Source organism: Hippoglossus hippoglossus, chromosome 13 (genome assembly GCF_009819705.1).
Source record: "Hippoglossus hippoglossus isolate fHipHip1 chromosome 13, fHipHip1.pri, whole genome shotgun sequence".
Classification (NCBI taxonomy): domain Eukaryota; kingdom Metazoa; phylum Chordata; class Actinopteri; order Pleuronectiformes; family Pleuronectidae; genus Hippoglossus; species Hippoglossus hippoglossus.
Window position 1 is genome coordinate 1944276 of NC_047163.1, and position 15505 is coordinate 1959780.

At 41.3% G+C, this 15505-nt stretch overlaps 4 protein-coding genes across 6 annotated transcripts in view; 1 reads left to right on the forward strand and 3 right to left on the reverse strand.

Annotated features, from left to right (window-relative positions):
* pak1 (p21 protein (Cdc42/Rac)-activated kinase 1) overlaps positions 1–2970 on the reverse strand; it is a 38128-nt gene extending 35158 nt beyond the window's left edge. For both annotated transcript variants that reach the window (XM_034605101.1, XM_034605099.1), the window contains exon 1: positions 2817–2970. The gene's annotated coding sequence lies outside the window, so the exon portion shown is untranslated. The remainder of the gene's footprint in view (positions 1–2816) is intronic.
* LOC117773272 (spectrin beta chain, non-erythrocytic 1-like) overlaps positions 1–15505 on the reverse strand; it is a 750817-nt gene that overhangs the window by 70882 nt on the left and 664430 nt on the right. The window lies entirely within an intron of this gene.
* Positions 3772–7696, forward strand: LOC117773315 (aquaporin-11-like). Its single transcript, XM_034605131.1, has 3 exons — positions 3772–5744; positions 6481–6597; positions 7163–7696. Exons 1-3 carry the CDS (start codon positions 4949–4951, stop codon positions 7261–7263), a joined length of 1014 nt encoding a protein of 337 aa, XP_034461022.1. The 5' UTR covers positions 3772–4948; the 3' UTR covers positions 7264–7696.
* clns1a (chloride channel, nucleotide-sensitive, 1A) lies at positions 8993–12740 on the reverse strand. Of its 2 annotated transcripts, XM_034605139.1 has the most exons (8): positions 12376–12739; positions 11576–11712; positions 11202–11351; positions 10761–10871; positions 10496–10501; positions 10165–10338; positions 10013–10079; positions 8993–9397 (listed from the first exon to the last, which is right to left on the reverse strand). In XM_034605139.1, coding segments are annotated over exons 1-8 (765 nt in total). In that variant the 5' UTR covers positions 12495–12739; the 3' UTR covers positions 8993–9396. The 2 variants fall into 2 exon arrangements, with proteins under 2 accessions (XP_034461030.1, XP_034461031.1); XM_034605140.1 differs by lacking the exon at positions 10496–10501 and having other exon boundaries at positions 12376–12740.

The window sequence follows — 15505 nt, forward strand, 5'->3', positions numbered from 1 at the left end:
CTCTCCTGAATAATGTGGAGGATTTGTTGCTGCTGTGAACGAGCCTGTGCAGTGAACCTGCAGCTGCGTTGTGCATGTGTGAAAGGCAAACTGCAGGTCAACTCTGTAGCCAATTCTCCGTCTTTTACCCGCAGGTCATGTTTGAAAACGGCTTCACGGTCCTCGGCCTCCTGAAGTCGCTAAGCCCAAAGCCACAGGAGCCAAATGGGTCATTAACTCTTCCCAGCCTCCCTCGGTCTCTCTCATGCTGCTGAGGTGTCAAGGCGACAACTGGGTGGCCTCATGCTTCACACGGGGCCATAAAACACTCCTGTAGCCTCACCCAGGTCTCCATGGCAACCGTTGGGCTGCCAATGCCCTTAGACCTAATCCACCGGTTCAGTTCAGCCAAACCAGGATGTTCGTTTTACTTTTCCAGGTAGACACATTCAGCTGTAACTGAAGTTTGGGTTAGTGGGACCATCTGTAAGCAACTCCAGACACAATCAAACTCAAATCTACTTCAGTAACTGATTTAGTGATTTGGGGTTTTCTCATGCCTTTACTTCCTTTAGCTTCCTTCACACTAACTTAGATCAGTTCAGTGCTCATTTTAAAGTTTCTTAAATGCTCATTTACAGTAAATTCAAATTCAAAACAACTTTAGTGATCTAGTGATCATCTCCTTTAAATACTACTCTGCAGATCACTTTCTAGATTAAACATTAACTGTCAGAAAACAATCATAAAAAACTATTTTGTCTGATCAATGGACCGAGACTAAACAATATTCTTTATAATAGACAAAAAAGCACAGAAAATATAATAATAATCATAACAATATAACACACTATTAACAGTAATCAATTATTATTTTCCTATCGACTTATATATTAATTGACTCTTCATTTTAGTTCTATAACGGTAAATAAAAATGAAGATTCAACAGGTTAGCTTTCCATCTTTCATGTTGGACAGTAGAGTTTATACTTAAATCATTATCATTAACTTATCCCTGTGAACCATGAATGGTTTGATAAAATTAGGAACAGAATACACAGTCTTATTAACTCCCTCAGTTTACACACTGTAGTCAGGTTCTAGGTTTGGATAAGAACCAATTTCCACCGACAGTTAAACTAAGCTTCTCTTAGGGGAACTTAAATCTCACCGGGAACTTAAATCTCAAAACCACCAATGCTTTTAAATCAGCTCCACACACTTACAGCTTTTCACTACTCAGGAAACTGGTCAGTCTCAGATGAGAGGCCCAGGGATGTTTTATAACTACCGGGAGCAAAGTGCAACGTCAGCCCATCTCAGGAGGAGAAAGACTGTACTGTATTTATCCAGCTGACTCAGACATGAGGCTGAGGGTCAATAGGCAGTAATGAGGAAGGTACTGTAGATGAGAGCTGTCTGCCTGTGTGTAATCAATAAGATGCAGCAGATACACACACACTGTCTGATCGGCCAATGCCACAAACATTCCTCCTGAAAAAAATCTACTGGCACTTTGAGTAAGTACCGACTGAACTCTCCAGGACCAGGGAAGTGCAGTGATTTCTGCTGAGCCACGTGGAAACTGGAGCTTCGGTGCATGTTGCACATATTACTGTGCATGTATCATAGAAAACTACAAGGTTTACAGCAATTACAGATACAGAGGTTGACATGAAACTGCAGAAAAAACGCACAATGAGGTCAAAGTAAAGTCTGTACCCAGTACCACAGACATATTGGCATCCTTATAGGAACATTGAGGGAATTTTAAACAGATAATTTCAAAATAAGAGTGAATTTATGCTTCTTCGCCGCTCTATCTGGCTGAATAGAGAGAAGTAAGAGCTCAGTGTGTGGCATTCACAGCTGAAAACCTTGGTGTGAGCAGAACCTCCCTCTCGAGTGTAACGTCAGAAGACTAACTTAAATATTATCAGAATTAGTCTAATTACTTAACGGACACTCATTAAGTGATTCATGCATTTAGTCTCAACTGGATTATTGTAGTGCTGTGTTAACGTCTCCACTTAAACATGACTGCTCTACTTCAGGGTGTTTTTACCAAGTCACTAAATCATCATGATCATATCCCCCCTACATTAATTTCCCATCATTGGCTGCCTGTGTGTTTTTCACTTTAAAATATTGACATTGACTTTCAAGTGGCACGGCTTGACATGTTATGTTTCTATTATCATCATCTCCTTCTTCTTTGTTCGGTTTATTTACTTTTGCTATTGTAGTTCATCTTTATCCTCTGTGAAGATCTTTGTTTTTAAAAAGGTGCCATAAAAATAAAGTAATAGGTAAAATATGCAATCAAGATTAAATTCTACTGTCTTCATTAAAATGATGATCACAGATCAGATCTGAAAAATGAACTTAAAATGCAAAAGCTCTCCAGAGCAGCGTCTACCCGTGGACTCCAGTAGATGGGCATGGCTCGGACCTTCTGATGAATCACGTCAGAGGAACAGATTTATTCAAATTCATTCATTCTCTCATCCATGTGAGACTCGGCCTGTCGTGTTGTTAAATCACCGGTGAAAACTCCCGTGTTGTGTCCCGGGGCCGAACGGGGAAGGACCCCGGTGCAGTGAAACCATCCCAGCATCCCGACGGGCCTGCGGGGACCGGGGCGTTAACACATGGATGTGGAGGTGAAGAATGGGAGAATAAATGGTGAGTTCCCCGGCTGCAGTTGCCATTAAGCCCCGCTCCCCTCAGAGAACCAGCCCCTGGTCTCCACGCCTCACCGGGAGGGGGGGGGGGGTGAACGGCTGATTACAGGTGGAGGTAAACGGCTGAATTAGAGATCAAGTGGAAACACTCACCGCCGCTCCGGAGGTTGATAAAGATACCGGAGTGTTGGGGCTGAACGCGGGTCTCATGTATCCGGGGAAGTGTGCTCTCCTGCCGGCTGCGCTCCGCTCTGTCTCCCTCCTGCTTCTTCCACAGTAAACTGAGCTCCGGCTATTGTTAGCCGCTCGGTCCCGCCCCCTCTGTGCGACCCTCCCGACACGCCATTGGGCATTGCCCGGCCTCGCTCGTCGCTGATTGGCTGGCGCGGGTGTCCGTTCAAATGTCAGGGCGGGTCCGAGCTCGCCGGCGGAGGGTGAGAGAGAGAGCGGTGGTGCGTTCACATGCAGAGAAAAGTCCGACATTACAGCTCCCTCCAGGCCCCTGCAAACTGTGTTGCATTCAGGTGTAACTCCGTCAGTATATAACTGAACAAGAAAGAAGTAGAAATTTATACTTACTCCTCTATAAAGTCAAGACAAATGTGCACAACATCTTATACACAATTATTATTGTTGTTGTTGTTGTTGTGGAGAAGAAGGATATTTATATAAAAATATTATGTGCAGATGAACTTATTTGTTTAAATGTAGTTATGTATTCTTACTCTCATTGTAATTCTTTTCAAATTCTTTTTCTTTTTTGTATTGTCTTATGTTGCCTTTACCATTTGCCATGATAGTTTTTATATTTAGCACTTTGAATTGCCTTGTTGTAGTTCATCTCACAGAGATTATACAAGCTTAACCAGTGCTGTTTTCATGGGATGTGTAAATCACTATAGTGGAAAACAGCTTTTCTGGGTCAAAATCAACTTTTTGTATATTATAAAGAAAGTCGTATAATTCTGCAGTATTGCCTCAATGTAGTCCAATCAAAATAAAAACACACAAACGGAGGCTTAAATAGATTAAAACCATACATTTATTTAAAATAAATGTGTAAAATCAGTGCTGGTGTTTTCTCTTTGTGAAAACCTATTTTTGTACTGGTGAATGTGACACTGTCACTCAGAGGTCTTTGGAAATCTAAAGGAGGCAGGAAAAGAATCTGCAGGAGCAGAGGAAGAGGTTTCTGATGATTCACAGTCATTCTAGCATATTATGTTTATGTTTATTAAATACCGAAAACTTCAAATTCATAGCAAATTATCTGTGATATTTAGGGTTAAAGACTTAAGATTTAACCTACATGAACAATTTGTCCTTTATGAAAAATCGATTCAAGATAGATTCCAACTTTCCATTCCACCAAATGAATGAACACATTGAGTTTTTTCGTCATCATTTAATTCACCGTGTATTGTTTTATTAAAGGATGAATTTATTAAAGAAACTGATCAATTTTCATGACATGATGAACAGTATATGAAGAACAGAATAAGAAGACAGCGTCATCTAGTGGTATAAAGAACTTCATGAATTCTTTAGCACAAGATAACTTTTAGAGACAGAAAATAAATATATAAAAAGGCTGTTTCTCCTTTAATCTAATCAAGTTTCTGAGCACAAGGGAATAAAATACAGATATTTCATCTCTGTCCTCTCCAGCGTGCAGCTGCAATACTGAGTCTAATGTTGAGCTTCCAGATATTAAAGTATTTTTACACATTAATACAATAATCACATCATATGTATCACAAGTATCACTGTTATTGTAATTGTGCTTCCTTTTCACACTGACCATAATAAAACATCTTGAAGCAATTTGATGAAAGTGATGGAGACAAAATGCATCAACCTTGTTAATGTAAAGATGAATCTGTGTGTGAGGCCTCAGCAGTTTGAGGGAATGAGTGAGAATCTTCCAAAGGATCAATGGAGGAATTTCACTGTTAAATGTCTGTAACTTTGGAAAAATGAATTCCAACTTAATAATATGGTTGCTAAGACTTCTGACCCCTGATGTTCCCTCCAGTTGAATGTTGAGATGTATTTTTCCATCAGTTGCTTTGAATTTCACCTTTATATATGTTTATAATGATAAGTCCTAATTTAATGAACATTAGGAGAGATGGGAAATTGACAAAAGAGCCAGAGGAAGGAGAAAGAAGAGGATAGAAAGAAGAGAGGAGCAGTAACGTTAGCAGGAGGAGGAGGAGAAGGAGGAGAAGGACCATGAGGAGGACTGTGGAGCTCAGGCACTTCCGCACCATGTGAGCGACCTGATGATGCTCATTTGCTCCGGACCAGATGCCGCATCCTCCCGGAAAGATCCGCAGAGCCCGAGCAGAGCTGAAGCTTCCATCCGCCGGAGGGAGCGACATTCAGGGGGAGAGAGAGACCAGAGGCCGGGGAGGAGACTCCAGCAGCTCCGCTCATCACCGGAGTCTGTCCCCGCCAGAGAGCACCGGTCTCCCGGGGAAATGAGTGCAGACGTGGCGGTGACCCTGCTCGTGCTCGCGGGGATCGTCGGGCTCAGCGATGCGACCCGCAGGTTGCTCACCAGGAGCCTCGCGCGCACGGGGCTGTGCGTGTACGCGGTGGAGCTCGTGTCCACCTTCCAGCTGTGCTGCTGCACGCACGAGCTTAAACTGCTGTCCGAAGTGGGCGGGATCGAACCTCGCGTCGCGCTCAGCCTGACCTACCTGGCAGCCGTGGTGCACGGACTCACGTTCAGCGGCGCCACCGGTAACCCCACCGGGACCCTCGAGCACGCGTACCGCGCGAGGATCACGGGCGGCAGCGCCATGCGGAGGATCGCGTGCCAGTTCGCCGCGGCCGCCGCTGCACGAGCCGCGGTCCCGGTGATGTGGGGACTCGGGCTGTCGAGGCTGCACGTGCGGCACAAGCTGCTCGGTTACCGGTGCGTGAGCCCGGTTCACGCGCCTCTGCACCAGGCCGCCGCCGTGGAGCTCGCGTGCGCCTTTGCGGTGCAGACTGCCCTCACGCACACGCGATCGGTGGATGAGAAATACCGCGTGCACGCGGTAGCTGGGGTCATCGCCTCAGTGGTTTATGCAGGTATGATAATGAGGTCAAAGGTCAACCTGCTGACAGGGTCCCACTCACCTGCACAACATTTAATCTAATACATCAAATAAAACAGATCAGTAACAACAGAGCAAACCTGAAGGATCCAGAGTCACATTTACAGGAGAAATCAGGAGAATCTGATTCAAACCACTTCCTCAGTGTCACATCATTTATCTACTAAACATAATTCATATAGGAATCTTCATACATCTGTGGCACTTTCAAGAAATGAATGTTAAAATCCAGTTCGACTGCTTATTTACTTCATTTGTTCCTTTTTCCTTGTGAACACACAGAAGTGTTTCAAGGCTCTTTGGGCAAAATGAAGCTGAGAGGCTCTAGTGAAGTTATTTCATTGACACAAACAACAAAAAGCATTTGGGTCCAAACAACATAAGAGGCATTCATATACAGAACAAACCATTAGAAGACAAAAGATAAGTTAATACATTCACCAATACAGAATCATCATTCAATCTACTGCCCTGACCTCTCAGCTCAGGGCAGTATCCTGTTGTAACATCTCTGTGAACACAATTGAGCAAAACCTGTAACTCTTGATGTCTCACAACTATTTGATCATAAAACATTGAGCAAGAAATTAACTTTTCTACTGAGAAAAACTGATCTAAGAGCATTTTCCACTTGTTCATTTAGGAGTTGTAAATGAATGCAGTGATCATTTTGGCCTTGTTTAAGTTCACGTGTGTGTTTGTGTGTCCAGGCGGCAGTTTGACAGGAGCCGTGTTTAATCCGGCCTTGGCCTTCTCCACTCAGTTCCCCTGCAGCGGACACTCCTTCCTGGAGTACTGTGTGGTCTACTGGCTGGGTCCACTGCTGGGTAAGACCACCGACTGACCCAAGGAAAGAGTCTGGAGGGCAGGAACAATCTTAAATCAACACTATGCAACACTATGACCTTAAAGGGCCCATATTTTACACCTTTCTGGGATTTAATTTGTGAGAAGAACTGACTGAGAGTCACAGCTTCATCTGTCAGAATCATCTGCAGCAAGTTGAAGAGTGAAGCTGAACAGTAGATCAGTTAAAAAGACTCAGAAGTTATTAAAAACCAGAGTTTATCTCCAATATTCAGCAGGAAACTTTGGATTTGTTACAGCAGCAGCTCTTCTGGTTCAGGAAGCAGAGGATCATGGGTAATACCCAGTGTTCAGTTGTTTCAGTTCAGTGGGACGACTCATTCACACTCTTTGTTTTTCTTACACATGAAAACCACTTTATCACTCAGACAAGGAGCCAGACAGAATGAGTCCCCATATGGTGCTGCAGGGGGCGCTGTTGCTCACTACAAGTTGCAGAGTGTTGCTTTAAGAACAGTTATAAAGACATTCTATAATTTTAATCAGACGTTTTTCCTCCTCTTCTTCACACTTGTGTGGTTCCAGGTATGATGAGCTCGGTACTGCTGTTTGATAAACTCGGCCCTCGGTTGTCAAGGAAACCAACGTCTGTCCCTCGTCCCGTGGAGACAAAGAAGAGGACATGAGCCTCAGGTTCGTTCCTGCAGCACAGACGGACTCAGTTCACCTGCCGCTGGCCTCAGTCTTCAGACGTTAGACACTGATACGCACTTTTCTTAAAGGACACTTTAACCTGAAGGTTCTTGTTCCTCCACAGTGACGATCCAGACTCGAGAACACGTTGGAAGTAAATCTGCTCATTTGACTGAACCACAGGAAGTTGAGTGATCACATAGAAACTTTATCAGAACTGTCACGTCTAATAACTAAGTTTGATGAAATGAAAGTTTGCATGAGTTACATAACTTGTAAATAAAGATGGACGAGGTGAGAGCTTCTCAAAAGGGAAGCCAGATCATCTTGATGGCCCCCTGGTGGCTGGCTGCAGTATAGGTCATAAACTTCCCCTCCTCCATGTTTGCAGTAGTACATGGAGCAAATTACACTTTAAATAAATGTTTCTGTAATTTCAGGTAGTTCCTCTCACACTGGTGTTTGTTCATGTTTCGGATCAGATTGGTTTTAATTAGTTATTTGATGAAACGTCATGATTGACAGCTGAGACTGACTCCTGATTGGTTGAGCCAGTGTATCAGCGGCACCTTGATGCTGCAGCGCCACCACCTGGTCACTGCTGGACAGACTCTGGCTCCACAAGATGGCAGCGATTGTATCAGAGGTTTTTTGGCTTTGTTTCTGAATGTGGGAGGAAGTGGAGACATGTCGTCCATCATCATTTACTGTTTATCGTCGGTATCCTCTGGTTAAAAAATGACTTGCCTGTTTTCTGATTTTGCCAAACTCCAATCTTACAATGAGCCTAGTAAAATTGTTAATATCTTTACTTATGCTAATTCACTGAATAATGGGACACGTGATAATGGATGGTAATATGTGGTACTAATACACTAAATAAACTTTTCTTTACAAAGTGCTTAATATTTAATATTATTAATACTTAATGTGACCTTCCAGAGACGAGCACAATGTAGAAGTGACCAGTTACATGGTTTCAGATCTGCACAGATGGAACTGGTGCCTTTTGAATTCTCTGTAAAAACTGGAAATGCAGAATAAACAGTTGAAATCGGATCGAGCGACTGGTTTAAGAGAAAAAACATTTTTATTTCATGTTTCAAAAATGTGAGGATTTTATGTTTTTGTATCATAGGAAATAAAAATGTTCTAACTTTCCAACCAGCAGTAACAAAACCATTTCTAAGACCGACTGTTCTTTTCCATCTCGTCGTACATTCACCTCATTAAATTCTCATCATACAACTAAAAGAAAATCAAGATTATTTGTTTCTTTTTTAGAAAAGTAAGATGCATCACTCTGCTGTGTGTTGATCAGGCACAAATATTTCTTCCTGTTTTTATTAAGCTACAGTAAATCGATATTTTTAAATGCAGGAGTTGAAGACAGGAGACCGATGTTCAGAATTAATGGTTTTTATCAACATTGTGCTTGTTACAGTGAAGATATTTACTCACTGAGCAGATACAGAAACACCATCGTCCACCTGAGGTTTGTTATTGTGAACAAACGTGTGATATTGTGTTAAGTAACAAAAAATGTCCCAGTGGAAACAGTTTAGTTAAAAATATGACTGAACAAAGTATTTATTATTTTTTAATCCTACAAATGTTTCTTAATCTGCATCTGGAATAAAATTATGTTTTTTTTCCTGCTGACAAACAGACACAGGTGAAAACACAACCTCCTAAATGAGGTAATAAAAAAAGGCAAAGAAATTCCTACAAAATCTAATCATTTATTGACATTTGATACAAAGACATGAACTTTCCTGAGCAGGAAAATCCGATATGACATTTGTCTTTAGGGACAAAACAAACACAAACTGGTATTTTAACAGTAAACAACAGGATGTGAGAGTTTGAGGCGTCACCTCAGTCGTCTCCCGTTTCACAGAAGTGCAGAACGACACATTGTTCAGATGGAAGTTAAACAGAAAACACAAAGACAAACGTTACAGAAAACTACTGGGATGTCTTCAAGTGGGAAAAATAAGTTTGAAGTCGAGAAAGGGGAGAAAGTAGAAGTAAGAGCTGATGGAGCTGAAAGAACGGCCACTGTCGTCCTCGCCAATCCCATGATGCAACTCAAGTGCTTTGATTGGCTGCTGAGATGACCCCCATCTACAGAGAGAGTCAGACAACAAATCAGAGGTTGTTCTGTCACATTATGATCATATATGTTTCTGATCTTTATTCTTATGTTGATGCTTTGAGCCACTTGTCAAATCTTTACTTCAAATTAAGTGGAAAACACAGGTCAGTGAACTACACACAAACATGTATTGGATTTTGTGAACGTTGTTGATTCATAATATTTTCAGAAAACACAATGTTCCTGGTGTTTAGTTCATACAAACCACTCAAAGTTGGTTTAGTGTTGAAGTTCAAGTGTCAAGTTGAAACTTTTAAAACCTCAACTTCAAAATAAAATACGCTGCAGCTCCAAGTCTTTACTTCTTTATGTCACAGTTTCAGGGAAGTTACCAAGTGACAAGAGATGAAATCAATTTTATAAGTTTACTCTTCACAATCGTAAAATGTATTCAGAGCACTTTCATAAAGTGTAACGTGAGCAGAAGATACTTAGAAGTCACACAGATTTAAAATTATTTACAGTGAGTAAACACTATGTTAGTGAAACTGTGGACAACCAGGGTTACCGTGACGACAGTGGTTTGATCGTAAGATGGCTGGTAACCAGTCGATCCTCGTTAGATATCGTCAGGTGTCACTTACCAGTGCTCAACGTCTGCGTCCTCGAACTGACCGGGCTCCATCGCTGCTGCATCCACCTCCATACCATCTGTCAGCAACACAATCAAACAAGTGATGTGAGTCTGTGTGTGTCTGTTTGTGTGTGTCTGTTTGTGTGTCTGTGTGTCCCAAACCTTCAAACTCAGCTTTGCTCTCCTCAGTCCGGACTCCGGCCATGTGGTACTGCTGAGAAACGCTCTGGGCCAACATTCCCTCCAGCCTCTGCAGCGTGGCCTGGCCCTCCTGCGTGAGCGATGACAGACCCTCGTCACAGGTGTAGAAGGTCGGGATGTCGGCGTGGCCGTGCTCTGGGAGGAGGAGGAGGAGGAGGAGGAGGAGGAGGAGAGAGACGGTGACTGTGACGGATTCTCCACACAACAGTACAGATACTTGTCTGCCACTGAAACGGAGCAGGCAGAATATGTATTTGTGTAAATGTGCAGTGATGAATGTTTGACTTCTCACCTGCTTCTGCAACCAAAGAGCCCAGAAAACCAGAGATAAAGAAACAGAGACAAAGTCAATAACATCCTTCGGTTCAAGTTTTAAACATTAGAGAAATAAACTGGAGCATGTGGAGTTCTTCACGTGACAACAACTAGAACTGGAGCAATATGGATGATCGGAGGCTGATGGTGCAAAAACAATTTATAACAGACTGATAACATTGGAATGTGTACGTTTGTGAGTTTGCATGCATGATTTTGTGTGTGTGTGTGTGTTTCCTCACCAGCCTCCTCCACGTCGTACTCTTCTCCTTCAAAGTCGTTGTCGGAGTCGTCGTCTTCGGGGTCGGGGTGCAGCGCCTGGCACTCGCACATCGCAGAGAACATGGGCTCCACTGAATGTAACACACACGCACATCAAAACACTCAACAACTGCAGCAGCTCACAGGTTCTGTTGTTTTTAAAGCAGGATCATCTTTTCTATGAGAAACACTCAGATACAATAATATTCAATAAAGAAAAGAGTTCAGTTCTACAGCCTGGTGTTTTCAAGAGTACTCGTAGAATTAACGGACATTTGAATGGCTACTTTAACATTGATATTTGTTTTGACCCCTGTACTAAGTGTTTTTAAATCCTTTGCACTTGTGGAGCTGTGACTTTGCAAAGCCTCAGTCTCAGGAGATACCGTGAAGTCAGTGTCATCCTACGTGCGGTCACTCACATGCCGCCTTGTCGCTGGGCACAAATCGAATCTCTGTGATTGGTCCTTCTTCGCCATCATCACCACTGCTGCTGCCGCCGCCATTTTCTTCTTCTTCTTCTTCTTTGTCTTCATCAGCTGGTTTCTCTGCCATTTCTGCCTCATTCTCACCTGAGAGGGACGAAGGTGTAACTGTGTGAAACTCGTTCCAGCAGAGACTGACAACACGTGCAGATCTTATCTCAGTGTCCCAAGATATCAACACACTCAGAAATACCCTCGATAGCACAACTAAGGTAAAACAGGATATTTTACTATAAAACCAAAGGAAAAATCACATTGTGAACATATGACGGTTCATGTGTAAGGAGATATTTTAAAAACGTTCCCCTCACCGCTGAGTTTTCCATTGACCATGACGTACAGATGTTCCTGAGGGAAAGTGCTGACGTCTCTGGAGATGGCGTGCAGGCCGATGTTGGGATACTCCAGAGAGAAACCCATCCCTGAGCCGTCGAACCACGACAGACGCCTGAGAAGAACACACACAAAGAAATGAGTGGTTTGCTTATGAGCTGCAGAACCAGTGAAAAAGGTCAATAAACAGCAGATGTACACGTGTTTTAGTTATTAAAAGATTGTTTGACAGTGTCAGGAAGTAAGAGAGGAACCAGAAGAACTCAGAAAGGACTATTATTTTAATGATGAACTAGAATATCTGCTTAGATGGAAAAAGTTCATTGAAGCTGAGGCTGGAATGAAACTTTTATTTAACTTAAAAAGGGAAATCAACAGTTTATTGGGTCTGTTGATGATAATATATGCTTCAGTCAGATTCAGTTTGTTTAGAGGCATTTTGGTGATTTTACTTTTTGTCTGATCTTTGGTGGGTTGGGTCAAGTTGTTAATATCATTCATAAAATCATAAAATCATTCCCCATAAAAGTTCTATCGATCAACAAAGTGATTAATTAATTTTAGCAGCTCCGCAAATGAGCTTAACCAATTCAATATCCGGTTATTATTGTGAAAGAGACCGCTCCGGAAGTGCTTCGCGTGAGGCGTCGAGCAGACCTTTTGTTTATTTTGTTTTTTTCCTGTTTGTTTGTTTATTAATTGTTTGTTTGTTTGTTAAAAACGTAACATTGTGAATTTACACGAACCCGGAAGTTCCCGGAGACAAACCAACACTCACGCTTCAGTGACGTAGAGCGTCCCGCAGCCGAGCCGCTGCCCGTCCAGCACCGCCGCGGTGTCGGCCTGCTGCAGCCGGACGCCCCCGGTGGGCGGCTGGAGGTTCTTCAGGAGAACCATCGTCTCTGCGGAGGAGGAGAACCACGAGGCTGCGACTCAAACCCGGGGCAAGTTCACACTAACCCGGGACAAGCTCTCACTAACCCGGGACAAGTTCTCACTAAGCCGGGACAAGTTCTCACTAACCCGGTCCACTGGAGCCGGGACGCGGTGTTTCTGCTGCTTCTTCTCGGGTCAGAACGTGAAGCGCGGCGGGTGAAATCCGGACATGACGGATCCTCGAGCTGCCAAAGATGAACTATCGCGACAAGATGCTTCAGTGCGTCACGTGACCACAACGAGCTTACGTCTGTCGTTACGCAAGAGTCACGTAGCCGCCGTGAATCTTATTTTGAATGTTCCCACCGGAAGTGTTTGTGTGCTAATTTTCCACCGTGATAAACGTGTACGCCCTCCGGTGGCCACATTGCGTAACTACAAGTTTATCTATTTTGGAAAATGTATCGTGAAGATTTAAGATATTTTGTCTTTTTTAAACTTTAAAGCGAGTTTGTTTTTTAATTCATTAAACATCTTTTTCTTCCTATTTTATCCAAACAAATGTTTATCTCAATAATGTATAAAGTGAAGGAACAAACCAATCAAATCCTACAATAGGACAAATCAGTAAATAATAATAAATGATTTGAAAAAAATAATCCAAATTGCTCTTTTCTCCTTCGAGAATTTATATTTGATAAAATATTACAAATTATATTTAAAAAAGCAGCAAAGAAAAAGTTCTGACTGAATTTTAAAATAAATATTTGCATTAGCAATAATCAGGGTTTTATACTGCCCTCTGGTGGTCATACTGTGTAACTACAACCACGTGGTTTATGGTTTAATTTTGAAAGCCTAACCGGAAGTTCTTATGCCATTGTCTAGCTTGATTAGAGAGAAGCGTTGTTGTAGTTACTCACTGTGGCCACTAGAGAGCAGCACGCCCCTGACTCTGAATAAACGCTTCTCGTTTTTCATGAATTTAGAAAATAAGAAGCTGTTTTACATTAAAGTTTTCTACAAATCATCAAATCGATTATTGATTATTATTTGATGGATTATTTCATTAACAAAAAGATTAATCAGCAACTCTTCAGATTGTTTTGAACATTTTCAGCCAAAATATCAGTTTGTTTTAAACCGGAACTATAAATACACCAATAATATAAAGTTGTGTGCAGACAATTGAAATTAGGAAATTACCTTAACTTAGATTTAATTGAATTAAATTCAGTATGTAAAGCAATTCTGGTTATTTTCCTGTTCCTCTGTCGGTTAACAGAAAAATCTTCTGTTAAAATTAGACCTAAATAAAATATCTTTCGCTTGGTGCTTCACGTTTTGTAGTTTGAGCAGAGAAACAGTTTTGAATGATCCACGTCTGTGTTCAGGACGAGAGTCGAACTTCTCTCAGCTGATTGAATAAAAGGTCACGACAGCCGAGTGTGTGTGTTTGAGGAGATGCCTGGATGTTGGTTTAATAACTTAGAAAACATTTATGTTACAGAGAAACTACAGCAACAGTACAACAGAGAAATGAAAGGAGCTGCAGTCACGTCCACTGGCGCCTGTTCGCAGTGAATCCACATTTCACTTTACTGAACATTTTAAAACCAACAGAATCTGTCACAGAGGAAAACACAGATGTCAAACGTCTCCATCAACATGAGGAAGAGAAACAAAGAAATAATAAACTGAGTAAAAAACCGAACATTATAAAAATACTGATCTTTGCAGAGGAGCTGAAATCTTATTTTTTCACGAGTTTTGAGTTGGGGTCGTTATTATTAATATTATTATTAGACAGTTATTCATGAAGGACGTGAAATCACTGCAGATGTCGACTTGAAGGGGATTCGCTCTGTTTGTATTTGTAACGAGATCTTAACAGTAACTTGAGAGGAAGTTAAAACTGTCGGTCTGTCTTTTGTTTCTGTCTCAACTGAACGATAAGAGGAAAGTACCTGAAACCACATTTAGAAATTTAAGTGATGTGACTCTGGGATCAGTTTCATCACAAACTCTGAGACGTCAGAGTTTAGAACTAAACCCGAGAACTTCATCATCAAATCAATAACTCAATCTTATTTTGGGGAGTTTTGCAAACTGACATTTTTTAAACACAAAAACACCCAAAACCAAACAGAAGCAGAAGGTTTTCATCATTTCTGGGTTTTTAATCTCTTTAGGATTTAAATGATAGAATTTGACAGATTCACGACACAATGAACTTTAAAGTGACAGATGTATTAGGTTAAATGAGGTTATAGAAATAAAGACTTTTCTATCTGACACCAAAATGATCTTTTAGTTTCTAGTTTTTTATAAAAGATTCATTACTGTGTCCTGATTTGTGACGTAAAAAATAATAATAAAATATTCCTCTGACGTTGAAGCGTTGATGTTTGAAGAATCGATGCTGGAATGAATTTTTGTTTGTTTTCTTAAAATCCGTGAATGTCTCCTGAAAGCTTTAAAACCTGTTCTGCAGAATTCCCTGTTGAATAAAACCATCAGGTTGAAGAGACGAAGGAAAATTATAATATTGTCATCATAATATTGAAATCTATATTCTTTGAGGATTTCAGGATTTCTGTTGAACCAGATTGAGACTCGTTTAAAAGGCTGTTTTCACTGGGATCAAATCCGGACTCTGATAAAAATATAAATGAAAGTTTGGATTCAGCTGAAAATTTCTCTTTCCTTTAATTAAAAAAAATCTCAGATCTAAAATCTCTTAAATATCAAAGAAAAGTTTAAATTAAAAACAGATTCGTCCTTGAACATCGTTTTTTTTTTTGTCTGTTTGTATTTAACAGGAAGTTAAACCACTTTCCGTCCAATCACCTTCACTCATATTAAAGTTTTATTAAAGCTTTAGACTGTCGATCACTGGATTCACACAGTTGTAGTTTTGGCAGAAAAAGTCAAATGTGGGTAAAAATGAAGATTTGTTTAAAGAGAACTGATGTGATGATGTCATCGTGTGAAAGTTTCTGCTGTAAAGTTGCAGCACGTTGGTTAATAAA

Coding starts and splice junctions, on each gene's coding strand:
- LOC117773315 (XM_034605131.1), top strand. CDS start 4,949: ATGATGCTCATTTGCTCCGGACCAGATGCCGCATCCTCCCGGAAAGAT. Junction 5,745..6,480: donor CGCCTCAGTGGTTTATGCAG/GTATGATAATGA, acceptor TTGTGTGTCCAG/GCGGCAGTTTGACAGGAGCC. Junction 6,598..7,162: donor CTGGCTGGGTCCACTGCTGG/GTAAGACCACCG, acceptor GTGTGGTTCCAG/GTATGATGAGCTCGGTACTG.
- clns1a (XM_034605139.1), bottom strand. CDS start 12,494: ATGGTTCTCCTGAAGAACCTCCAGCCGCCCACCGGGGGCGTCCGGCTG. Junction 11,713..12,375: donor ACGCTCTACGTCACTGAAGC/GTGAGTGTTGGT, acceptor TGTTCTTCTCAG/GCGTCTGTCGTGGTTCGACG. Junction 10,872..11,201: donor GCCCAGCGACAAGGCGGCAT/GTGAGTGACCGC, acceptor TGTTACATTCAG/TGGAGCCCATGTTCTCTGCG.